The sequence below is a fragment of the Pituophis catenifer genome, unplaced genomic scaffold (assembly GCF_029215685.1).
Source record: "Pituophis catenifer annectens isolate HBS135680 unplaced genomic scaffold, rPitCat1.0.hap2 SCAF_3, whole genome shotgun sequence".
Classification (NCBI taxonomy): Eukaryota; Metazoa; Chordata; class Lepidosauria; order Squamata; family Colubridae; genus Pituophis; species Pituophis catenifer.
The window spans coordinates 164,835,437-164,858,834 of NW_027256883.1; the positions used below are offsets into that span (position 1 = coordinate 164,835,437).

Genomic DNA, 23,398 nt, shown 5'->3' on the forward strand with positions numbered 1-23,398 from the left:
GAGAACTGGAGTTGCAAGGGAAAAAGTGATCTGGATCATCTTTGCCACTACCATTGAAAGCTAAACTGCTGCATGAGATTCAGGTGCTCAACATTTCCAGAACTCCTTGTGACTACTAGTTCTGTAAGATGCATATGAGGCCAGCCTTTCTATTAGATAGCATACAGTAATTTCAGGAGGTACTTTGGGATTTTCTCTAGGTGAAGAGAAACAGACAGATATATAAACGGGGATGGGGTGGGAGACAACACAGCAAAAAATGTGAAATATTGTGGCTATGTGAAGAATTATAGGTGGTTCCCTCATCCAATCTCAAAGTGCAATACTTCTTCCATTATTTTTTAAAAAATCAGTATTTGTTGTTGTTCTTGTTCCACAATCCAAAACATATGAAATAAACATTTGTCCCCCAGCACTGGCACTGTTTTCAATACAGTCTCTTTAATGAACGTGTCATCCCCTACAGCAGAGCACATACAATTATCTCTTTAACAGATATATTTTAATGAGCAATGTAAATGACTTGTAGTATTATTATAGAAATCACAGACCCCTAAACCAGGTCTATTGAATTAGATGGCTGAATGTAGGGGACATAGAGTTGATTTCATAATTGTTTGGCAACTTTCCAATGGAGAACAGTCTGAGAATCTGTAGTGGAAAGAACAGGTCAGGGATCCAGAGTAACTCAAAGTCTGAAATCTGTAAAGTGATGACCATCCTCAATTTTCATCTGAGTGGCACAACTTCTTAAATTATACAAGTTGGATTCAGTCCAGGTTCAAGAGGACAAACAGTATACACAATCAGGCAGTGGACACAAGGATCAACAGCCATTAGTCTTTTCCACTTTATAAACAACAACTTCTCTTATTTTTAAGTTGCACTGACAAGTCTAGAGCCTTCTTTTTTAATTGGTCTTCCTGAGTTTTCATCAACCTATTATAAATACAGAAACAAATAGTCAGTAGACTGTTTTGCATACTATATAGCAATAGCAATACCACTTAGACTTATATACCGCTTTATGGTGCTTTACAGCCCTCTCTAAGAGGGGGCAATATGCTGAATCTACAGATTCAGCATATTGCCCCCAACAATTTTGGTCCTCATTTTATCCACCTCCGAAGGATGGAAGGCTGAGTCAACCTTGAGCCTGGTGAGATTTGAACTGCCAAATTGCAGGCAGCCGGCAGGCAGCAGAAGTAGCCTGCCATACTGCACTCTAACCACTATGACACTGTGGCTCATATTTTCCAATATTTCTGAGACTATTTGAAGTAACAGGTCTCTTTCATGCAGTCTCCCCTTAAACAAAAAGTATACAGTACCGAAGTTCACATACATTCTCCCCTTTAATAAAAATAGTCTGGGTATAACTGACATCATTGTATCCCACAATGAATATTCAACAAAGTTTCGGTAGGAGATGACCAGATTGAGTCCAAGGGAGGAGTCAAGCACGTCATCAATCTTGAGTCCCTTCACGCCCACAAGAGATCTAAGTCCAGCCCACCTTGAATTCCATTGACTCTTATCTACCACAAATTTGCCTTGAGCATTAGTAGCTCAGATTCTTGTAGAGAGTGTTAACATGCAATAAACTTTTATTCATTCATTATGTCCTGATTTTTTTGCCCTTGACAATTTCACTAATTCATTCACTGCTTAGGAAGATCTCTATTGCTATAGGTTTTTGGATGAGAAATGTATGAGTTTTTCCTGTCACAATCTAAGTAAGAGCTGGCACTAATTACTCACCTGACTAACTGTACTATGGATTCTCTGACATTGTAACCTGAAGCAGCACTGCATTCATAAAATGGAAGTCCATACACCTGGCACAAAATATGTAAGAGACAATAATGACAAGGAACACACTTGTTTCGAACTGACAGATTTTACACTTAAATCAGTGGTGAAATCCAAATTTTTTTACTACCGGTTCTTTGGGCATGGCTTGGTGGGCGTGGCAGGGGAAGGATACTACAAAATCTCCATTTCCACTGCACTCCAGGGGAAGGATACTGCAAAATCCCCATCCCCTCCCCACTCCTGGGAGAAGGATAATGCAAAATCTCTATTCCCACCCCACTCTGGGGCCAGCCAGAGGTGGTATTTTCTGGTTCTCCGAACTACTCAAAATTTCCGCTACCGGTTCTCCAGAACCTGTCAGAACCTGCTGGATTTCACCCCTGACTTAAATCCAAAACTGAATCCAATTTTCAGTCTTGCTATTTTATCTGGAAGATGCAATATATCACAGTGGATATTATCAAATGTTTGTATTTTTGTTTTGGATGGAATGAAGTAGAGAAGCTGAGTCCCCCCCCCAAAAAAGGTTTTGTCATTGGCAAGTAATTTGATTGAAATGAACCCACCTGCCAATGTCAATGAAATACAGGTATAAATGCCAATGAAGTTCCCTATCTTCCTTTTTAGCTTTTGTATCCTGTTTTAGTGTACCATCAATATAGGCCTATACTATTATTATTTTTCTATTTCTCCTGGCAGAGAGTAAGTCTTGGACAAATGAATATAAAAGAGTTAGGGCCAAGGCCAGCGTTTGAACATGTTTGTTATAATTAATTTAACATTTCACCAAATAATTTATTAAACATTTTATTAATATTTTATTTAAAGTAATTAAATTAGTGGCAAATGTTTCTAGATAGCATCAGATTATTTTTACCATCAGTGGAAAAATAATTAAAATAAGAGAAAAAGCAGGGAAGTGTACCTTGGCCAAGTATGTTCCATTCTCTACAGATACTCTCCTTTCCACGCTACAGTCCGTTTTGTTACCAAGCAGAAGGACGACGACTTCAGCTCCAGCTCCTTCCTATGAGGGAGCACAGAATTCTTCAGATATTAAATGAAATCAAAATGCTTGATTAAACCTTTCAACAATAATGAAAGAAAATATATTGGGATTAAGTTTCTTAACCATTAAAAAAACCAGTATACTCATTTACTTGGAGATATAAAATATGCAAGATCTACTTTTAATTGCCTAATTTTTTACATTTAAAACAATGGCTAGTTTACAAATAGTTGTTTTGACAATGGCTTATTGCATAATTGTCAATGATTTGTTTCACAACCACGTAAGTCATAGACCATGCCATACAAACCATTTCTATTGAGATTCTCAGTTGGTTGCCTCAAAGGTGCTTTTTGAAAAGGCAACTGGATTTCTTTGCTTCTTGAGGAAGATGTTTCGCTTCTCATCCAAGAAACTTCTTCAGTCTGTTCTGACTGAATCATTCAAATTCATCATTCAAATAAAGTCAGAACTGAAAAAGTTTATTGAATGAGAAGCAAAACATTTTTCTCAAGGAAAAAAACAAAATCCAGTTACCTTTTCAAAAAGCACCTTTGAATTACACAAATTTCAGAGTTCTGCTCCATGACTATTTTAATAACACAATTTCCAATATATATGCTTTTAAAAGTTTTTGATACAGTATTATATCTATGCAGCAGCTGCTCAGTGCCATATACTTTTAGCTAAAATTTCTAAACTGTATTAGAGTAACGTCACAGAGATTGATCCTGGCGAATAGATGGGGAAGAAATGGAGGTAGTGACAGATTTTATTTTCCTGACCTCGAAAATCACGGCAGATGGGGACTTCAGCCAAGAAATTAAAAGATGCTTGCTCCTGGGGAGGAAAGCTATGACATATCTAGACAGCATACTAAAAAGCAGAGACATCATCCCGCCAATAAAAATGTGTATAGTCAAGGCTATGGTTTCCCCAGTTGCAATGTATGGCTGTGAAATTTGGACCATAAGAAAGTCTGAGTGCCAAAGAATTGAGGCCTTTGAACTATGGTGCTGGAGAAGACTTCTGCGAGCCCCTTGGACTGCAAGGCGATCAAACCTGTCAGTCCTAGAGGAGATCAACCCTGACTGCTCTTTAGAAGGCCAGATCCTGAAAATGAAACTCAAATATTTCGGTCACCTAATGAGAAGGAAGGACTCACTGGAGAAAAGTGCTGGGAAATGCTGGAAAAGATTTAGGGCAAAAGAAGAAAGGGACAACAGAGAATGAGGTGGCTGGATGGAGTCACTGAAGCATTAGGCGTGAGCTTAAGTGGACTCCAGTGGATGGTAGAGGACAGGAAGGCCTGGAGGAATGTTGTCCATGGGGTCGCAATGGGTTGGACATGACTTCACAACAGAGATTGAGCTGCAATCCTTAATGTATTTATCAAAGCAATAAATACTATCAGAAGCAGATTATGTAACCACACACAGCACAGTATTTTTCTCCCTAAATTGTTTCAAATTTCTAAGAATCATCAAGATCAAAATTAGAAAACTGAGATTAAACAACAGTGGAAAATATTGTTTATTGTTTACCTGGACACAGTTCAGCCAGTACCGCACATCTGTAAAACTGTATTCTGAGGTGATGTCATACATCAAAACAACTCCATCAGCCTTTCGGAAAAACTGCTTGGTGATACTGTGATATCTGTTAGGAAACATGTGTTATTTTTTCACAAATATGTGTGTGCATACTGTACATAAGTGTGTTCATACTGTACATACTGACTCATGTGCATGATTGTATATGATAAAAAAAATTAAAATCTATCATATATTTTCTTTTCAATTTCTTGGAACCTAATTTTCTTTAACAACTGAAACAGAAGGGAAAAGGTCTTTAGAGTTTATATGTTGTTTAATTTGTTTAATATATTTAATATGTTGTATTGTTAAGAATAGAACAACATGGTGGCCTAGTGGTAAAGATGCTTGCCTCCCATTCGCAAGGTTGAGGGTTCAATCCTAGGTAGAGGCTGATGTTTTTCTTCTAGGACCCAAAGAAAAACTATCTGCTGTGAACTCTGCATGGCATCAGGAAGGCACCCAGCCAGTAAATGCTCGGCTCCATTCAGTCACCCTGACCTCTACCCCAAATTAAGGGATTACAGGATTGTAAAAAGGGAGTTTTGTTGTTAGGAATACTGTATGCATATATGTACATACTATGACTATGACATACAATATCTTTTAAAGTACACAAAGCTACAAATTTCATAAACTATACCAGATAACTATTTTAGGATGGATGGATAGATAAATTTCTGGATCACAGAATTTAAGTATTCTGCTACATTGGTCAGGACCTCATAAGTACTGTGAGTAACACTATTCTGGAGATCCCACTTTAACAAAGATTCTTAAAAGGCATATTAAGAATGGCCAAGGCCCCGAATCTAGATCTTATAAGGTAGTCCTGAACTTATGACAATAGAGACAATAAAGAATTTTGGTTGTTAAGCAAATCATTGCATGACTAGATCCAATTTTGCAACCATCTTTACTGTGGTTTTAAGTAAATCAATGTGGTTGTTAAGCAAATCAAGTAGTTATTAAGTCAATCACCCAGTCGTTAAGTGAACTGAGATTTTGCTGATCGGAAACCAGCTGAGACATTCACAAATCATAATCATGTGACTACAAGACAAATGTTGTAAATACATGCCAGTTGCCAAGCACCCGAATTGAGATTGTGTGGGCCGCAAGGGTGGCGCAAAGGTTGTAACTTTGAGGACGTGCTGTTAGTCACTTTATCCAAGGCCATGGGCACCATTGTTAAACAAGTCCTTAAGCCGAGGATTCTTTGTAAAAAGGGATTGAGGAGTGGATACATTTATCCTTGAGATAAGGGAGTTATGATTGCACTTTTCAACCACTTGATAAAGAGCCTCTATCCCGCAAAGAAAGACATAGAATAATGACCTTAAATTACAAAAGGACTCATGGGATACAGTGTTAGAAAAATCTTCAAAAGGTAACGACAGTTCAACGTTGGAACTAATTACCTGGAGAGGCAAATACATTTTTATGATACCTTCATATAAAGGTTAGACCAGTAGTGGGATTCAAGTAATTTAACAACCGGTTCTCTGCCCTAATGATTTCTTCCAACAACCAGTTTGCCAAACTGCTCAGAAAGTTAACAACCGGTTCTCCCGAAGTGGTGCGAACCGGCTGAATCCCACCACTGGGTTAGACAGCTTTTAGTCAGAGATGCTACAATCTGGCTTCTTACATTGATTAAGCAATTGCACTGAATTGCTGAAATGACGTGAACGGTTGCATGAATGATCTGCTGATGGGAGTTTCCCTTCAATAACAGAATTTGCAGTTATAAAGCCATGCAACAGTTCTGGGAACAAACATTATCCATCCAAATTAATCGCACCAGTCTTGAGCGTAGTCCAAAGTCAGTTTCCTAACATTTTGTCTTTATTTTTGCAGCCTTTATACTACCTTTCTTGTCCGGCTGTGTCCCACAGACGTAAAGCAAAGCATTTGCTATCCAAAAGCAGGTTTTTGATCCGATAGTCCATTCCTACAGAATACAATGCAATCATTTACAATAGAATTCAGGTCAAGCTTCAAGCTGGCTCAAATAAAACAAAACAAAACAAAGAACCCTGAGGAATGCAAGCAGGAATTTTACAGATAGGAGTAGAATATTGAAGATCAATCAGTTTGCAGTGTTAATAAAATCAAGGTTTTATTTTGCAGGCAGAGAATGACTTTGGATTGTCTTTCATGTTAACTATAACATTAAAAAGAAAAGAAATAGAAGCTTATGCAAAATCCTCCTAGGAGAAATGAGATAATGTAAAGAAGATATACATCCTCCCTATGTTTTCCTTTAAAAGTGTGTACAGTTCAACTTAATAACAGAATAATAACAGATTAACAAGGTTGGAAGGGGCCTTGTAGGTCATTTAGTCCAAACCCCCGCCCAAGCAGGAGACCCTGTGAACATTTAAAGCATGGTTGTCCAATAGTATTATGATGCAAGGAAGGAACAACATTAGATATACAGAAGAAAAAAAAATAATGTTTTCCATTATTTATCAGAAATCCTACTTAAATAACAAATGTGCCAGGACAAAAGGAATTCACTCTATTGGTGCATTATTTATATAGCACATCCTGGCACTTAAAAGGGCCACGTTGGTTGGAAGATGCCTCCAGTATACAAAAAGTTAATTATCTCCAAAAGGGACCCTGACAGAGGCAATAGGAAGTGCAATGGGACAGCTCGTCACAGCCAACTTGCTGTGGAACAACTCACCACAGGACAACTTGCTGCAGGACAATTTGACAATTCAATTTAATTATTTAAAATAATTTTCAAAATAATTTTAATTTTTGTCATTCAGATTTCATTTGGTCCTTCTTTTGGCATCATTTCGCTAATGATTCTATTCCACTGCTTCTTCGATATTGGGGAAACTCTTTTCCCACAGCAAGTTGGCTATGGCAAGTTGTCCTGTGGCGAGTCAGCCATGGGGAGTTGGTTGCAGCAAGTTGGCCATGGCGAGTTGGCCGTGGTGAGATGGAAGTAGAATCAGCATTAATAGTAGGTGGTATTCAGTACAAACCAAGGGCTTCAAATCAGAAAGGGTTACCTCTTTGTATGCATAACATGAGCCCATTTAAAAAAAAAAAAAAAAAAATCCCAAGAAATCTGTTTTCCTTCAACATATTGAAGGAGTTGTTTAGCTCCATATAGCTAAAATGTTTATCTTTTCTTTTTAAAAAATCCTACTTTGTTAAAGAATAGTTCCAGCTAAAATTTATTTGCATCCTGTTGGGTTACATTTGAATAACAATAAAAACAGCTATTATTTTTGCTGTTATTAATGTAATATTACATTAAAATGACACTTGCTGTCATTTATTGGTCATCTGGATTTCTATCAAATCTGATAATTTTATTAAAACAGGCATAAGTCAAAGCAAAATCAAAGAAACAAAGAAAACAAAACCAGACTTTTCAAAAGGAAAAACCTATATATATTCACATGATTTTCAAGCACGATTCATACCTATAGTTGCAGTCACTTTTGCTTCAAAAGAATCATTTTGCAACTTGTTTAAAAAGGAAGTTTTGCCAACATTAGAATCTCCTACAAATAGCACATTATAAAAGTGATCTGGATGAGAATACAGAATGGCCGTGTCTTTAGAAGTTTCTTTATTCATTTGGCAATCACAAACTTCTGTTCTAACACTGGTTTCTTCATTAAATTCTGCACTGACCTCTTGATTCTTCTTACACTCAGATGGACCAATCCATCTTTCTCTTCTGCCTTCTGATGAGTACATCTTTAGCCTTTCAGCAAGTTCTGTGTGTGTTCCTGGTCCAAACATATTCTGTAACTGACTGTTTGGATTATGCCCTGCTGGTAACTTGGGTAGAGCCACCTTGGGCAGAAAATACTTTGATGGCACATTTTTCAGTGGAGGATGTTGAGTCTGAGATACCTTTCTATCTAGAATTTTCATTTTTGCAGACTGGTTTGCCACACCTTCTTCAGTGGATAACTGTGGAACCTGAATGGTATCCTTGTGTTTTAAAATGTTCTTCTTATGTTCAGGTTGGGTTTCCCCTTCTAAAAGTGGAATCCCACTTTCAATTGGGCTTTTCTTGTAGTCACTGACCTGTATTGCCGAGTCTGAATAAACAAAAGGTTGAATCATGGAAACAAAGCTTTCCCTCAGTGTAGGCTCTGTAGTTTTGACTTCCGTTCTGATTTTAGAAAAATTCGCTCGCTTCATCTCCAGATCTCTGACTTGTACACGAACTGGTACTTCTCTAAACTGACCTCCTGCTTCTGAAATAGCCACTTCAGAAATTCTATTTTGTACGGTTTTGTTTGTTGAGCATTCTTTTATTGGAGACAGAGGCATTATATTTTGTTGAGAATTTCCATGATATTTAATATGATCCAAGGGCTCTTGTTGAAAACCAAAATCATATATTTCTTGATAACAGGATCCAGACATTTTGTTCTGTGCTGCAATAGCCTCATTCAACTCTTTAAACAAAGAATTTGTATCTGAAGGCTCCTGTAGAAAGTATTGATCTTCATCTACAAAAGGCTCTATCAAAGGATCCTCTTCAGTGGAAATCACTCTTTTACAGGATTCTACATCAGCTTCAGTCATTGATGTCAAATCATCAGATGTCCTGTCACATCATTAACAATACAAAGGAAAAAAGAAATGAGTACTCTTAAAGATACAGATCCTGAATTCTGAATTCTAGTAACACAAAAGTACCTACCAGGAATATGGAATTCCTACATGCATTAAATATCCTTTAGCCTATCCATTATTGAATGAGTCCAGGTTCAACTCCACCTTGCCATAATGGTACAGATAGTCCTTGAGTTACAATGGCAATTGGGACCAGAATTTCAATCACTAAATGATGCAGCTGTTCTGTTCTGCTCAGCTGTAAAGCACAATGTCACATGGCCCCATCACTTAGCAATGGCAATCCCTGGCACATCATTAAATTCCTGGGTCATTAAGCAAGCACCACCTTACAACTTTCTGCCTGTTTTCAACAACCAAAATGAGTGGGGAAGCCTGTAGGAAGTTACAAGTCCCAGGCAGCTCAAAAATAGGCCAGCGGGCAGATAAGTGGGAGAAGGTGGGAGAAGGTGGGAGAAGGAGCAAGGGAGTGTATGAGTAGCAGGGGTGACATGACAGAGGTAGAGGAGTGTTTGGGGAGAGGGTACACAAGAGTGCACAAGTGGCAGGGGAGGCATGAGGCAAGCACAAGGCTCAGGGAAGATGAGTGAGGGTGCATGAGTGGCTGGGGAGGCACAATGTGAACATGAGGCTTAGGAACAGTGCGGGAGGATCTGTGGGTGGCTTGCAAGGCTTAAGAGCAGAAAGGTTGGGAGAAGGAGAGCAACTTCCAGTCATCCCTTCTGGCTTCTCCATTGACTTTGTTTGTGGGGAAACAGCAGGGAAGGTCACCAATGGCAATCACATGGCTTTGAGGACCAGCCATAACCACCATTTGTTCAGCTCTGTCATAACCTCAAATGATTGTTGAACAAGTGGTTGTTAACCAAGGAATATCTTCATTTACCCTTATTAGCATTGGGGGGAGGGGGAATGACTTCTGCTTTTTACTAGCAGCAGCAGTAGTAAGAAGTTTGGAGCCCAGTTCATCAAGTAATAATTTTCTGTACCGAAGGTAGATATCCACTTTTGCAGAAGATTCAAAGAAGTTTTCTTTAAGGGTTTTTTTGGTCTGTTATAAAACACAGTCTGAATCGCTTTTTCCTTTGTTCTCTAGCACGTGAGTTAATGGATAATGGAGGCTCAGAATTCAAATTGGGTTTTAAGTTCTTGAATACACCTGTTACTTCACTCTTGCCTTAGAAGCTCCTGGCCCCACCTATACAGGAAACTATTCCTTTCCCTTCTATCCTATCTTTATATAAAAGCTGTTATAGATGTGTTTTGACCCTTACTGTTGTATAGAGCTATCCATTTTATCCTCATTCAGAACATATTCCATGTTCACCTCCTGTTGAGAGAAGATTGTCTCATCTAAATTCACAAGCTCCTTAGAGAAGGAAGAAAGGCAAGAAGAAAAATATTTAAGATTAATTCTGTATTTAGTTTGTGGGGGGAAATGCAAAATACTATTCAGCATGATCTACTACTGTGACTTTCCCAATTTCTAAAGAGACAATTGTGCAGCTTTTTTTTATTTTTGACGTGATAGGAATCAATGGGGAACAAAGGCAAAAAAGCACAGCTCAAGGACTTTAAGAGCCCAGCAGCAATATAATCTTCCGCTGAATCAAAGTGTTTCACATACATTCCTTTCTCCAGCAAGTGAATCAAACTTTTAAACTTTATTATCATTTATAAGAAAATAGCATAAAAGATAAGTATTTATTTTCCAAGCTCTTCTATCAGAAGCAATTCCTATAAGGAAACACTTAAACATCTTCAGTGGGACATTTCATTTCTCTGCAACATACTTTGGATTTGTTGAAGTTTCTTTATTAAAGCTTAAAAATCATCCATGAAACTAGAAATAAATATCATACTATCAGATTAAATTTACTTGCTGATGACTACATATGTATAGGAGTGAAAATCAGTTTGGAAATAATAAATGAAACCATGACATATCCATCTGCAGAATTTCTAGAAAGTAGCATAGCAGTAGGAAAAAATCAAATAAAATAAATACTTTTTGAACTTTATTGTAACTTGAATCTAAACTTTATTGATTACAGCTACCAAAGGTAGGCATAGCATAAGGTTAGATATGTACTTCAGATAATTTTTTAAACTACAGTTTTATTTTTAAAAATAAGCAAAATAGCTAAACAACATTCTGTATACCCGATGAATTAATTGTAGTCCATGAAAGCTTATGTAAGAAATAAATGTGTTAATTTTAAACTTTTAAGTGCTCTTAAAGAGATATTGCTATGGATGCTCCACTAAGATTGGAGGTTTTTTATATGATTTTTACAAAATTGATAGTTATTTAAAAAGAATATAGAAGTTACATTAATAAAATTGTACGTGCTGGGGTTTTTTCTTTTCTGTTAAAGCTACAAAGATGAAAGATGAGAAAAGCTGTTATCTATCCATCTACCTGGATCACTGAATAAATCTTATACAGTTTATACAGAATAATTAACTTAGAAGGGAATCCATTCTGCTTCTAATCAAAGGACACAAAGCAAACAGTGACTCATATAGAAACACAGAAAATGAAGCTTAGTGAAAGCAGAAATTGTGTCCTATTAAATTCAATGACCAACTAAACCTTAGATATTATCAGAAAGCTACCTCCAGTATTAATTCAGAAGAAAATGTTGGTGTCAGCAATGAGCAAATAGTACCTGCGCAGAGTGAGGATCCTTGCTGGTGTCTCCCTCCATTTCTGTGTCTCTGCAAAGAGAAGAAGGAACATAGCACAGAATTTTCCATTTCTTCCATGCACCTTTGCGAATTGCTTCAGTAGCGATATACACCTGGCAGCAGGAATACAGTCAAAACTAATAAAGTAATGTGTAGAGAGGATGGAAATACAAATGATGGTGCAAAGAGAAATGGGTGTTCTCTCAAGGGGTCAAGGAAAAGAGAATAATCACACTGCATCCCTAATAAAGGTTTTTCAAAAACAGAACAGCCTCTGAATATTTATTTCAAGACGTGTTAAGAGTACCAGTACAATTAAAATGCTCTTTCTCCTGCCATAACTCCACATGCTTATCCCACCTTTTTGTGCAAAATTATTGGGGGATGAAATTGAGCTGTTCTATGCTTACCAAGTTACCATAGTGCCTGTGGAGCAAATTAATAGATATTGATGGGAGTGGGTGTTTTAATGTTGCAAGCACTTATCCAGATGGGGAAAAAACCCACAAGCATTTCCATTAGCTAAGAAGTGTCTCATTCAGTCCTGCAAATAATCAATCTGTTTCCTGCACACCTTAGCCTTTCTTCCATGATGAAACTCAAAGAGATTGTTTGTCAGGAGTACAGAATATATGTCCATGAACATTTTATGGACAAAATAGTGAGAATATACTTCCCCTTTACTATTGCTTCAGTTCATTTTCTGCAAGAAATTTGAAAATGACCTTTCATTTTCTTCTCTTCTACCCACTAAAAAATCCTGAGAACAGAAAGCAAAACTCATTGTCCTGTCCTGAGTTGTTAGAAATCATCCTGCAGCAGCAGCAAGGAAAAAAGCCATTTCAAATCTTCCAAACTTTTGCACACAGTTGATCTCCTGCCAAGTGGTGTAGCATGAACAGGTACAGAGCCAATCCAGGAGCAGCAGCAAAACAAAAAAAACCAACCTCGCAAATTTCATGTGGAAGTGTCTTAAAACAGCATAAAACAAAAATTAATAGTGAATAAAACATTGTGGTTTTATTTTATCAAAATGCTCAAAAAAGTTTGGAAGATCTTCCCCTGCAAGGGTATCACATAGGCAATAAACTGACTTGTAGCAGTGTGCCTAAGAGAGTAGATCTTAAAAAGAGACTTGGATTATCAATTTATGGTTCTAACCCTCAGCAACTTTAAGATTGCTGGTTTCATGCTCCCAGTAATCTCCTGCATTGGTCTTTTCATCCTGTAAATGGTAAAGGTAAAGGTTCCCCTCGCACATATGTGCTAGTCGTTTCCGACTCTAGGAGGCGGTGCTCATCTCCATTTCAAAGCCGAGGAGCCAGCGCTGTCTGAAGACATCTCTGTGGTTATGTGGCCAGCATGACTAAACACCAAAGGCGCATGGAATGCTGTTACCTTCCCACCAAAGGTGGTCCCTATTTTTCTACTTGTATTTTTTACGGGCTTTCAAACTGCTAGGTTGGCAGAAACTGGGACAAGTAACGGGAGCTCACCCCGTTACGCGGCAGTAGGGATTCGAACCTCTGAACTGCCGACCTTTTGATCGACAAGTTCAGCATCTTAACCACTGAGCCACCGTGTCCCTCTATGTTTCATCCTATATGTATGTTTTATTCTGTAGGAACCCTCAAATCAAATCTGAGTCCTTTCAAGTCTCAAAGCTGCCCTGCATAAACATTGCAAATATACAAAAAGTTCCAATAAAATTCACTTCTAACCTATACAATCCATGGTTTTACAACATTTACAAAAACAGAACCAAAGAAGCAATTAGGCAGCTGAGTCAAGGCAAGTAAAAATTCCCACCATTGCAAACATTAGCATTATAGGGCAAAGTTCAAAACAATTTTTTTAAAAAAAATCGCGATCTCTCATGGAATCCCAGTTGACAAAAGCCGCTGTAAAGATGAGAGCAAAAGTCGTTGCTTTGTGAGAGCTTTGTGTCGTTTGACCCCAAATGATCGATATTAGAATCAGCAGGTTTTTATTTAACATGGAGCTTTTGAACAAAAGAAGACCCAGATGTGCTGCTGGGCCTAGGCAACAAGGACCGGGGCTCTGAATCCAGTTTTCCTAGCCCAGTGAAGCACAAAGAAGGGGAAATCATTTAACAGCAACCAAATAAAAAACAAGGGTGGGAGATGCAGGAAGACTATGCTCCTCAAAAGTGATGATGCTCCTCAACAGAGGGGGAAGAGATAGGCATCCTATAGCATGAGTGGCCAGTGCACTGTGCATAGAACATAGAATAATAGAGTTGGAAGGGACCTTGGAGGTCTTCTAGTCCACTCCTTTGCTAGAGCAGGAGATACCATTTCAGACACTTGGTTGTCCACTCTCTTTCTGAAAGCATTTGGGACCAACTGAAATGTGCAGACCTTCTTCCAAGGCAACCATCCATACAATTATTAGGACTCACCTGTCTTCACTGTACAGTTGGGATATTCTATCCTTCATGACATCCAGGCACCTTTCAGTCTTTTGAAGCTGATGGAGGGTTTGATGGAGCTGATTTTCAAGGCTGCTCTTGATTTGTTGCAGCTGCTGGGTTTGGGTGCTGGTCACCAGTTGTTTCTCCCTGAGACTGAGCAACTGAGTTTCAAGCTGAGAAATAAAAAAAAAATCCAGTAGAGCAGTAGAACAGTTTAGTATGGTGGTTAAGGCACCAGTCTAGAAACCAGAAAACTGGGAGTCCTAATCCCACCTCAGCCATGGGTGACTTTGGGCCAGTCATTTTCTCTCAGCCCAACACTTCACAAGGTTATTGTTGTGGGGCAAACAAAAGAAGGAAGAAATATTATGTCTGCTGCCTTGAATTATTGAAAAAACATAATAAAGGCAGAATATAATTCTTTAGTTGGCTCCAGAGGTAGAAATAGAAGGAAGGCCAGGGATGCTGCCATCTTGGACTCTTCTTACAAGAGAAACCAGATAGTCTGGTGGTGGTAAAACCAGATGGGACCTAGTTTGCTTAGGGCTGAAGGCTTGGGGGAGGATGGCAAAGTTAATGAAACAGCTGGCAATTTTCTACTCTCCCCTCAGGAGCTTCGTGTCCACCATGATGCCACCTTGCCCTACTCAACTCACAATTATGTGTGCCAGCCTGAGCTAGGAATAGATGGCAAGCGAATGAGATGGCAGAGAAATCAGAGGCATGGAGGGAGGGGGTGTTCGGCTGCTATCCAGGCACTTGCAACTTCTGTGGCTTCTCACTTCTTTTTCACCTTCTAAGCAGGGGTGAAATCCAGCAGGTTCTAACAGGTTCTGGAGAACTGGTAGCGGAAATTTTGAGTAGTTCGGAGAACCGGCAAATACCACCTCTGGCTGGCCCCAGAGTGGGGTGGGAATGGAGATTTTGCAGTATCCTTCCCGTGCCACGCCCACCAAGCCACACCACACCCAAGCCACGCCCACAGGACCAGTAGTAAAAAAATTTGGATTTCACCACTGCTTCTGAGCCTTTTCAGTGGTTGTAGAGCAGGGGCAGGGAAGAAGCGGATTTATTATCCCCCACTTGCCTTTCTCCTGTCCATCCACCTTTAATAACCACTCGTCAGGGAGGCTATTCTGCAACTGAATTTTTTAAATCTCCCAAATCAGAATCTGGGTTGGAAAAAAGCAGATGGTGCTCCACCCATTTGAAATAACATTGACCCCTCCACACACATACACACCTTTTTAAAGTAAAATGTCCTTGCAATTAAAAACTGGGAAATGGCAAAAACTGAGCAGATTTCATCTTTTGTCACAAACAAACAAAGAAATTGAGGGTTGGGGCTGGGACTGGGACTGGGGCGAGGAACAGGCAACTGTTGGATGTTGCTGGATGTGACACAGTTAAAGATAAGAAAAATGATAAAGCAACCTAATGTGAAAAACATTTGTTCTGTCTGAAAACAGTTTGTTCAGCCTATTCAAAAACTGGGCCTTGACGTAAGCTTCCATTGGAAACAACCTTTGACACGTCTAAAACTCTACGGAGCCGAGGTGGCACAGTGGTTAGGGTGCAGTACTGCAGCTACTTCAGCTGACTGCTAGTTCAGCAGATCAAATCTCACCAGCTCAAGGTTGACTCAGCCTTCCATCCTTCCGAGGTGGGTAAAATGAGGACCCAGATTGTTGGGGGCAATATGCTATTTAGTATACTGTCTTTGGTGTAAGCCGCCCAGAGTCCTCAGAGAGTGGGCGGCATAGAAATATGAATAATAAAAAAATAAATAATAAAAATAATAAAACTCCTCCAGGGATCACTAGGGACCAAGTGGCTGGGGTTAGGCAGAGGAAGTGATAATGTTACTAATATCTGAGAATGAATATTTTTCAACTAAGCTATACATAAGTTTATTTTTCTTTTATGTTTCCACCTAGCGCAACTCTGTTCCATAGGTAAACAGATCTCTTCAGTCTTGTGACCTCCCAAAGGACTGCATTTTGCATAACTTCCACCCAATGGGAATTCCGAGCGTGCAATTATAGAATTATGAAGGTTGCACTCCATCTGTAATTGCAGGCAGGAAATTGGAAGCTGGCAACAAAAGCTCAAAAATACCAGAATAGTTTCAAGAGATACCTCCCTATGGCATTTCAACCTGTCCAAGAAGATCTAGAAGGGAGGACTCCCTCTGGATTCTCACTCCAAAGGAGTGTCATCAGCAAGGGCCACCAGGGAGAGTTTGCTCAGTTGCTGCCTCCATTGGAACAACATCTCTCCCAAGCTCAGGCTGTCACCAGCCTTGCAGCTTCATTAAAGCTATTAAGCCCTGAGTGTTCCAGAAGGCATTCAGGGTGGATGGGATTAGGCCCCTCCTACAGTAGTGTATGTTATGTACTTGGGTGTGTTTGTTGTTCTTAGTGGTTCAAAGGAAGAGTATTGCTTTAATCTTGTTACCGGAAAGTAGGATTGCAATCTGCTTGCTTGGAGTCATTAATAGTTAAAGCAGGTAAGAAGCCTAAGTACATAAATATTTCATAGCAAGCTTCCAAAGTGGTGTCACTTTCTGCTTGCAGTAAACAACAGCCAGTGTTTCTGCATAAAATTGAAAGTATTGAAAACAGCAGCTTCAAAATGATGATTTGAAACAAAGGACAAGCTTCCAGCAGGTGGCGCTGCTTCTGTTTCAAGAAATTAACTCCTATCAATCAGGATGACAAAATAAAGTATATTTTTCAATCTGAAAGTGGAAAAATACCACAGTGCTGTGAAAGATTGAAGAAGTGGTTGCAATCATATGCTCTTGCTTACTTTGTGTCCCACTGATATTTTACCTCTTTTTGATCAATGAGGGAATGCTGAATTTCCTGTTCTCTAACATCCAATTCTTGCTGCATCTCCGTGTAATGCAACTGACTCCTGGCTTTACTCTGCAACAGTAAATTGTAATGAAACTATAAGGTTGCAAAAAACAAAAATCCCAACAACCAACCACCCTAATGCATTTCTATACATGAAGCTTGTCTTCTTTAAATCAGGCTTTGAAGAGGAAGTTGCCCTATATACCTTTGGAGAAATTGTCAGAAATTCAGGTTTCTGCACAGACTGGCAGCCATAACTCTTCCATGATAATTTATTCTATATCCATCTGCTCTTGTTTTGTGTTCTGGTACCCAGTGCTCATGGCCCTCTCTGTGGATTTCACTGTTGGGTCACCCATCCCAAAATACTTTTACAATATTTGGAGTTCCCCACTGATACTTCAGTATTTGGAGTTCCCCGTTGATACTTCCTTATTATGCATGGATGGTGCCATTGTGACAACATAACAATACACAAAGATTATCTATTCATTAATCAGTAAGCACATAGAAGAACATAAATAAGCCCTAGTGTGGCTAAAATGAATGTGTAATATTTAATGTAGGGGCACAATGGCTCAGAGGTTGAAGACACTGAGCTTGTCCGCTGGCTGCCTGGGTTCAAGACCAGAGCGCCATGCGACAGGGTGAGCTTCCATTATTTGCCCCAGCTCCTGTTCACTTCGCAGTTTGAAATCATGCAAATGCAAGTAGATAAATAGGTATCACTTCCATGCGCCTCAGCATATAATCACGCTGGCCACATGACCATGGAACTGTGTTCAGACAACACTGTCTCCCTCAGCTAAGAAATGGAAATGAGCACCACCCTCTAGAATCAGACATGGCTGGACATGGGAAACCTTTACCTTTAATATTTAATGTGTGTTGTAATGTAATGTTTAATTTCAGCATCAATGCACAGAGAATTCCACACTTTAATGTTTTAATGTAAAGTGATACGGTAAATTCATCTTGTATTTACTCTAGAACCAACACTGAAAAGTAAGAGAGGTGAAAAGCCATAATAGGAAGAGGTATATGTCAACCAGATTTTTCAGCCAGATTTCTCCCTACATTATAACTTTCAATCCCTGTCCTGGCTGAGGCATCATTTAAATAATGAAGTCTAAAATACTAGAAGGTACCACATGGCAAACTCAGGATATATTCCGGAAAATAAACAGAAGGGTGAGGAAAAGCATGCAGCTTCTGCCTTCGCCTGCTAATTTCTGTCAAATAAATAGTCCTTGACTTACAACCACAACTGAGCCCAAAATTTATGTTGTTAAGTGAGACAGTTGTTAAGTTAATTTTGTCCACTTTACAACTTTTCTTGTTATAGAATTCGTATTAAGTGAGTTACTGCAGTTGTTGAGTTAGTAACACGGTTGTTAAGTGAATGTGGCTTCCCCATTGACTTTGCTTGTGAAGGTGATTACAAAACCCCGGGACACCACAACTATCATAAATATGGATCAGTTGCCAAGTGTCTAAATTTTTATCACATGACCATGAGGATGTTGCAACGGTTGTAACTGTGAAAAAATGTCATAAGTCACTTTTTTCCGTTGTCAATGTGAACGGTCCCTAAATGAATGGTTTTAGGTCAAGGATTACCTGTTTTATAGTCAGATACTTTATATGGCCCTTTCCTTCTAATTTGGAAGGGGAAAAAAATGAAAGAAACTAATATACAAATACATATTTAAAAGAACGTAGAAAAAAAAGGTAAGGGAGGGACCCTATAAATAACATAATACAAGTACCTAAGTAACAAATTTGTGCTCCTCCCTAGGAACATGTCTGCTTTAGCTAGAAGAAAAGAAGCTGGTTATGGCTTTACAGCAGGGGTCTTCAAACGACAGCCCATGGGTTGGATACAGCCCACAAAAGCCATTAATCCAACCTGCGCGGGACCACAAGGCTGCCCCACCTACATTACCCCACCTACCAACCCACCCCCACCCGCCTTCTGAAGGCCAAGGAGGCCAAAAGCAGGACGCACGGAGGCCTCAAGAGGCCAAAAATGGGCACGTTTTTGGCCTCCCCAGCCGACAGAGATACAGAGAGAGAGAGGGAGGGAGACACACACACACACAAACAGAAGTCCTTCACCCCCCCATCCCAGCAGCCACATCCCTTCACTAGCCTGCTTTCCACCCCCAAGAGCATAACAAATTAAAGTTTAATTTATGTGTATTGTTTAATGGACTGCTAAATTGGCCACACCCACCCAGTCACATAACCACCTAGCCACACACACCCAGCCTGTCGGGGCCCCCAACAGTCTGAGGGACCGTGAATTGGCTCCCTGTTTTAAAAGTTTGAGGACCCCTGCTTTACAGAGTCCTTATATTTTCACTACTTCAGGCTAGGTCAGGGAAAATGCAGAATGACTATTTCAGGGAAAGGGAAAAGATTTGTATTTTTGTACTGTATCTTCCTACAGTACAAGAGAGGGAATCTGTAGTCTTGAGACATTACAAATTGCAATTCCCATCATCTCACTCCCTTATATGTTGAGAATTGGTACTCTATTCTTTTCTGATGAATGTGAAGTTATTAAACATTTATAATACAATACATAAATTCTCTTAACATACAACCTGAAGTAGAGGCAACTCAGTTCTGAATGCCCTTCTGGAGAAAGACATTTATTCCTCTTCCATTTTTTGAATATTGGGTGCTCTGATTTTCCTGGACCTTTCATGTTATACATTTATTTAATTTTTACAGCCTGCCTCAATCAAAATACAACATAATAAAAGTATAAAATGGTACACAGATATAAACCAACCCACCAGCTCCAAGACACACACTGTTAACAATGAAATAAGGTTGAAGGTTTGGAGGAATAGAACTATCTTCAATCTATTTTCAGGAGGAAGGAACTATTTGAGGAAGGAACTTTATAAACACCTCTGGAGTTTAGAAATTCCAAAATAGGGAGGGGGAAATGACTGCCATGGAAAAGGCCTCGTATTTCATCCATGTCCTCACTGGATGGTCAGATTCAATTCTGCTTTTGTTGAAGAGGAAGATAAACACACCTTTCCCTCCAATTATTATATAGGAAAGTAATCCCACATTACGATGTTGCAGGTAAATTTGCCCCAAGTTATTGAGAAAGGGCAGATTTTTTTCAACAAAGGATAAATCCTGAGAACTGGCATGGTCCAACTGGTCACCTACCTCATTCTGCAGTTTTTGTTTCTCCCCCTCAATTTGCTGCTCCATTTCCTCATATAGCTTCTGCACCTTCTTATTGTGATCAGATATTTGTCTAGCAGAGTGCCAATAAAAAGATGTTAAGGGATGTTTATGCACACAAAGAGACTTTTCAACTGTTACTACACTCATTTATGTTCAATCTGCTCAGTAACTGATTTTACAGGAAAACTGTTCTGTAACCCTAGCCCAACCTCACCAATTCCCTTAAGGTCGACAGACCAGAGGCCATTGGTATGCCCACTATTTCTTCTACTGCTATTCCTTATATTTTTCCAAAGCAGCCTTTCCCACTATAGCTATTCTTAGCTATGTTGGGATTATCATTCACAGATGTTGCAACAGTTCTGCAGAGCCCCATTTTAGAGGAAGTTATCTTAAAGAAACAAAGCTGTCAATGAAGTCCTTATTTACTTATGTTTACTTTGTTAAAACTAGAGGGTCATATATAGTGCCAATGTGGAAAAACAATAGACCTCATGAAAAATCTGACCTCAAGCATTTGCAGCTATCAATAATGGCTTCTAATTCCCAATTATTAACTTCTTCTCTCCACTTCACTCAATTATAGTTTACATGAGGAAAACTTGGCACACTAGATTGGCTACAAAACACTAATCCCTGAACTCAAAGTTCTCTAATCCCAGGTGTATGTGCTGACCTCATATAACATACTGAGCCAAATCCAAACAAACAATGCCAAGGCTTAAACCAATATGCCGGTTCAGCAATTATGTATTAACTCTGCTAATTGTAGCTTATCTGACAAACCATAGTTCAGCAAAATATGCAGGATTTGTGAACTCAGGCTTTGTCTCTTGATAAAGATTTCTGAAGCTAAAATACCTGCCTTCTTTGCCCACTTCTGATGTAGGCATGGTTCCTACATTATAAAAAACAATGGTTTATTTTAAAAGCAACAGTAGTTATAACATGCTATGCTGTATGACCGTGATGGCGAACCTATGGCACAGTGCCACAGGTGGCACGCGGAGCCATATATTTGGGCGTATGAGCATTGCCCTAGCTCAGCTCCAGTGCACATGCACACGCCGGCCAGCTGATTTTCGGGCCTCCCGACCCACCAGAAGTCGGGAAACAGGCCGTTTCCGGCCTCCGAAGGGCCTCTGGGGGGTGGGGAAGGCTGTTTTCGTCCTCCCCAGGCTTCAAGAAAGCCTCTTGAGCCTGGGGAGGGCGAAAAACAGGCCTACAGGGCCCACTATGCCATCACATGCCAAAAGTGGGGGAACGTGGGGGGGGTTCACATGCGCATGCACGGAGGCGGGGCACATTGAATTATGGTGTGAGCATGCACACGTGTGACCTCCGCACTCCCCCTGCTTTTGGCACGTGACAGCAAAAAGGTTAGCCATCACTGCTGTATGATTTACAGATCTCATGACTATATTTTGCACGTCACACTAGTCATCAACAAATCAACCACCACAACTTAGTATGTTATGTAATTCAGGTACTGAGTTTTTTTCCCCATTACAGTTCCATAGTTACTTTTCCTAGAATTGTGTTGCTTTCCCCATTTTAAAAATCTGTTAATGAAAACACATCCCATATTTCCATTTCTATGCAGTGACCTACATTTTCAGTAGTAACTGTATCTTCTCTTTTTCATGCTTAGCTTCCTTGATCAAGTGTGTCATTTTAGCCAAGAACTCCTTCAGATTTCCCAGCAGATGTGGTTCTGCTTCCCAGAGCTGCACCCAGATCTTCCAGATTTCTGACTTGCTACAATAAGAGGAGAATTTATTGCTTCCTGGTCAATATTCTGGTTCAATTGCTTTTATTATTTTATCTTATCCTAGTTCTAGTTGAACATGAATAAATCAGCATGGAAATGTGCATTAAGGCTGAAACGTTTATATTGCCAGCATTCAAATATCCGTATTTCCATATAAATTATCTTGGAAGTGATTCATTTACAGGTAAATCACAAAAGATCTTGGGTAAATAAGATATAATAATATATATGCTAACTCGATTTCAATCACATCAATTGACAAGTGTAATGCTTGCTGCTGGTACTTAGTGTTCCATATAGCTGAAGATAACAGCTGCAAAATATGCTGTAAAGACACGTAGGGATATCTATGAAGATAAATGGGATATCTAGGGATAGAGGGCAGGAGGAGTTACATAAACAAGGAAAAGATTTCTACCTATGCTAAACTAAGCAGCTAAAACTAATTTTGCTGGAAAATCAGAAACAGATTTTACACCTCATTGATGGAACTTGGGAGTTCTAGTAAACAAACAAACAAACAAACAAAAAATAAAGTGCCACAAGTCTTGTTTTTGTCTGCCCTTTCTATAGCGGGTCTTTGTCCCCTGTGATGGTGCTTTATTTTTCTGGTGCTTTATTTTTCAGGTGATTAGGGAAATTTAATTTTGCATCTTCTTTAGCTAAAATTGCATGGCCAAAGCCCAAGGCTTTGCTATTAGATTTCAAGGGCACAAGCAAGGAATTTATAGATGTCTTGCAAAATGGATGGAGGTAAAATCTTCATCAGCCATCTTTTCTTTAAAGCTTATGTGATCACCTATATCACCTTTAAGGTCCTTATGTTAATTTAACCTGTTGATTTGTATCAAATCCATTTCTCTTTCATTCCCATCCTGCTTCCATTTAACTGCGAGAATCAGTATGAAACATATGTAAAACGATCATATTGTTCTTACTCTTCAAAGACATTATCAGCTCCCAGTTGGTTAATGAAAGACTCAAAATGTTTCTTCTCCTCACTATTAATTTCCTCCAGGGACAAGTATGAAGTTGCCTTCATCAAAACTGTCTTCCTCTTCCTTTGTTATCAAGATCGGTCAGCCCAAAAAATGCCCTGCAAATAAACAAATGAAATCATGCCACATACTCATGTGGCTGAGTACAGTATCATGGAGCTACTATATGAAAAATCCTTAGTGCTAAGGTTTCTCAACCTTGGCAAGGTTGAAGATGTGTGGACTTCAACTCCTTGATCTCCACCTCCTCTAAGGCCACCTATAAGATAAAATGAAAGAAAAGCGGGAAGGTGGCACAAAAGAACTGACATTTGAATTTTTATCAAGATTTGCTCATTCACTATTGAACTCCTTAACCACACTAAACAGAGTAACTAGAAGC

General features: G+C 39.2%; 1 protein-coding gene across 1 annotated transcript; it reads right to left on the reverse strand.

Moving 5' to 3' along the window:
• Positions 1 to 851: 851 nt before the first annotated feature.
• RAB44 (RAB44, member RAS oncogene family) lies at positions 852 to 23,060 on the reverse strand. The gene is made up of 13 exons (XM_070939698.1): positions 22,957 to 23,060; positions 21,859 to 22,005; positions 20,227 to 20,317; positions 17,005 to 17,100; positions 14,159 to 14,343; positions 11,718 to 11,766; positions 10,320 to 10,414; positions 7,872 to 9,016; positions 6,292 to 6,373; positions 4,369 to 4,483; positions 2,741 to 2,842; positions 1,762 to 1,838; positions 852 to 939 (listed from the first exon to the last, which is right to left on the reverse strand). The coding sequence occupies exons 1-13, from the start codon at positions 23,058 to 23,060 to the stop codon at positions 852 to 854; spliced, it is 2,376 nt and encodes a 791-aa protein (XP_070795799.1).
• Positions 23,061 to 23,398: the final 338 nt, after the last annotated feature.

What these genes read in the sequence shown, in the direction of transcription:
- RAB44 (XM_070939698.1), bottom strand. Translation starts at nt 23,060, where the DNA reads ATGAAGGCAACTTCATACTTGTCCCTGGAGGAAATTAATAGTGAGGAG. An exon ending in GACACAGCCGGACAAGAAAG is followed by an intron (nt 4,484 to 6,291) that starts GTAGTATAAAGG and finishes GTTTCCTAACAG; the next exon opens with ATATCACAGTATCACCAAGC. An exon ending in ACTGGCTGAACTGTGTCCAG is followed by an intron (nt 2,843 to 4,368) that starts GTAAACAATAAA and finishes GCTCCCTCATAG; the next exon opens with GAAGGAGCTGGAGCTGAAGT.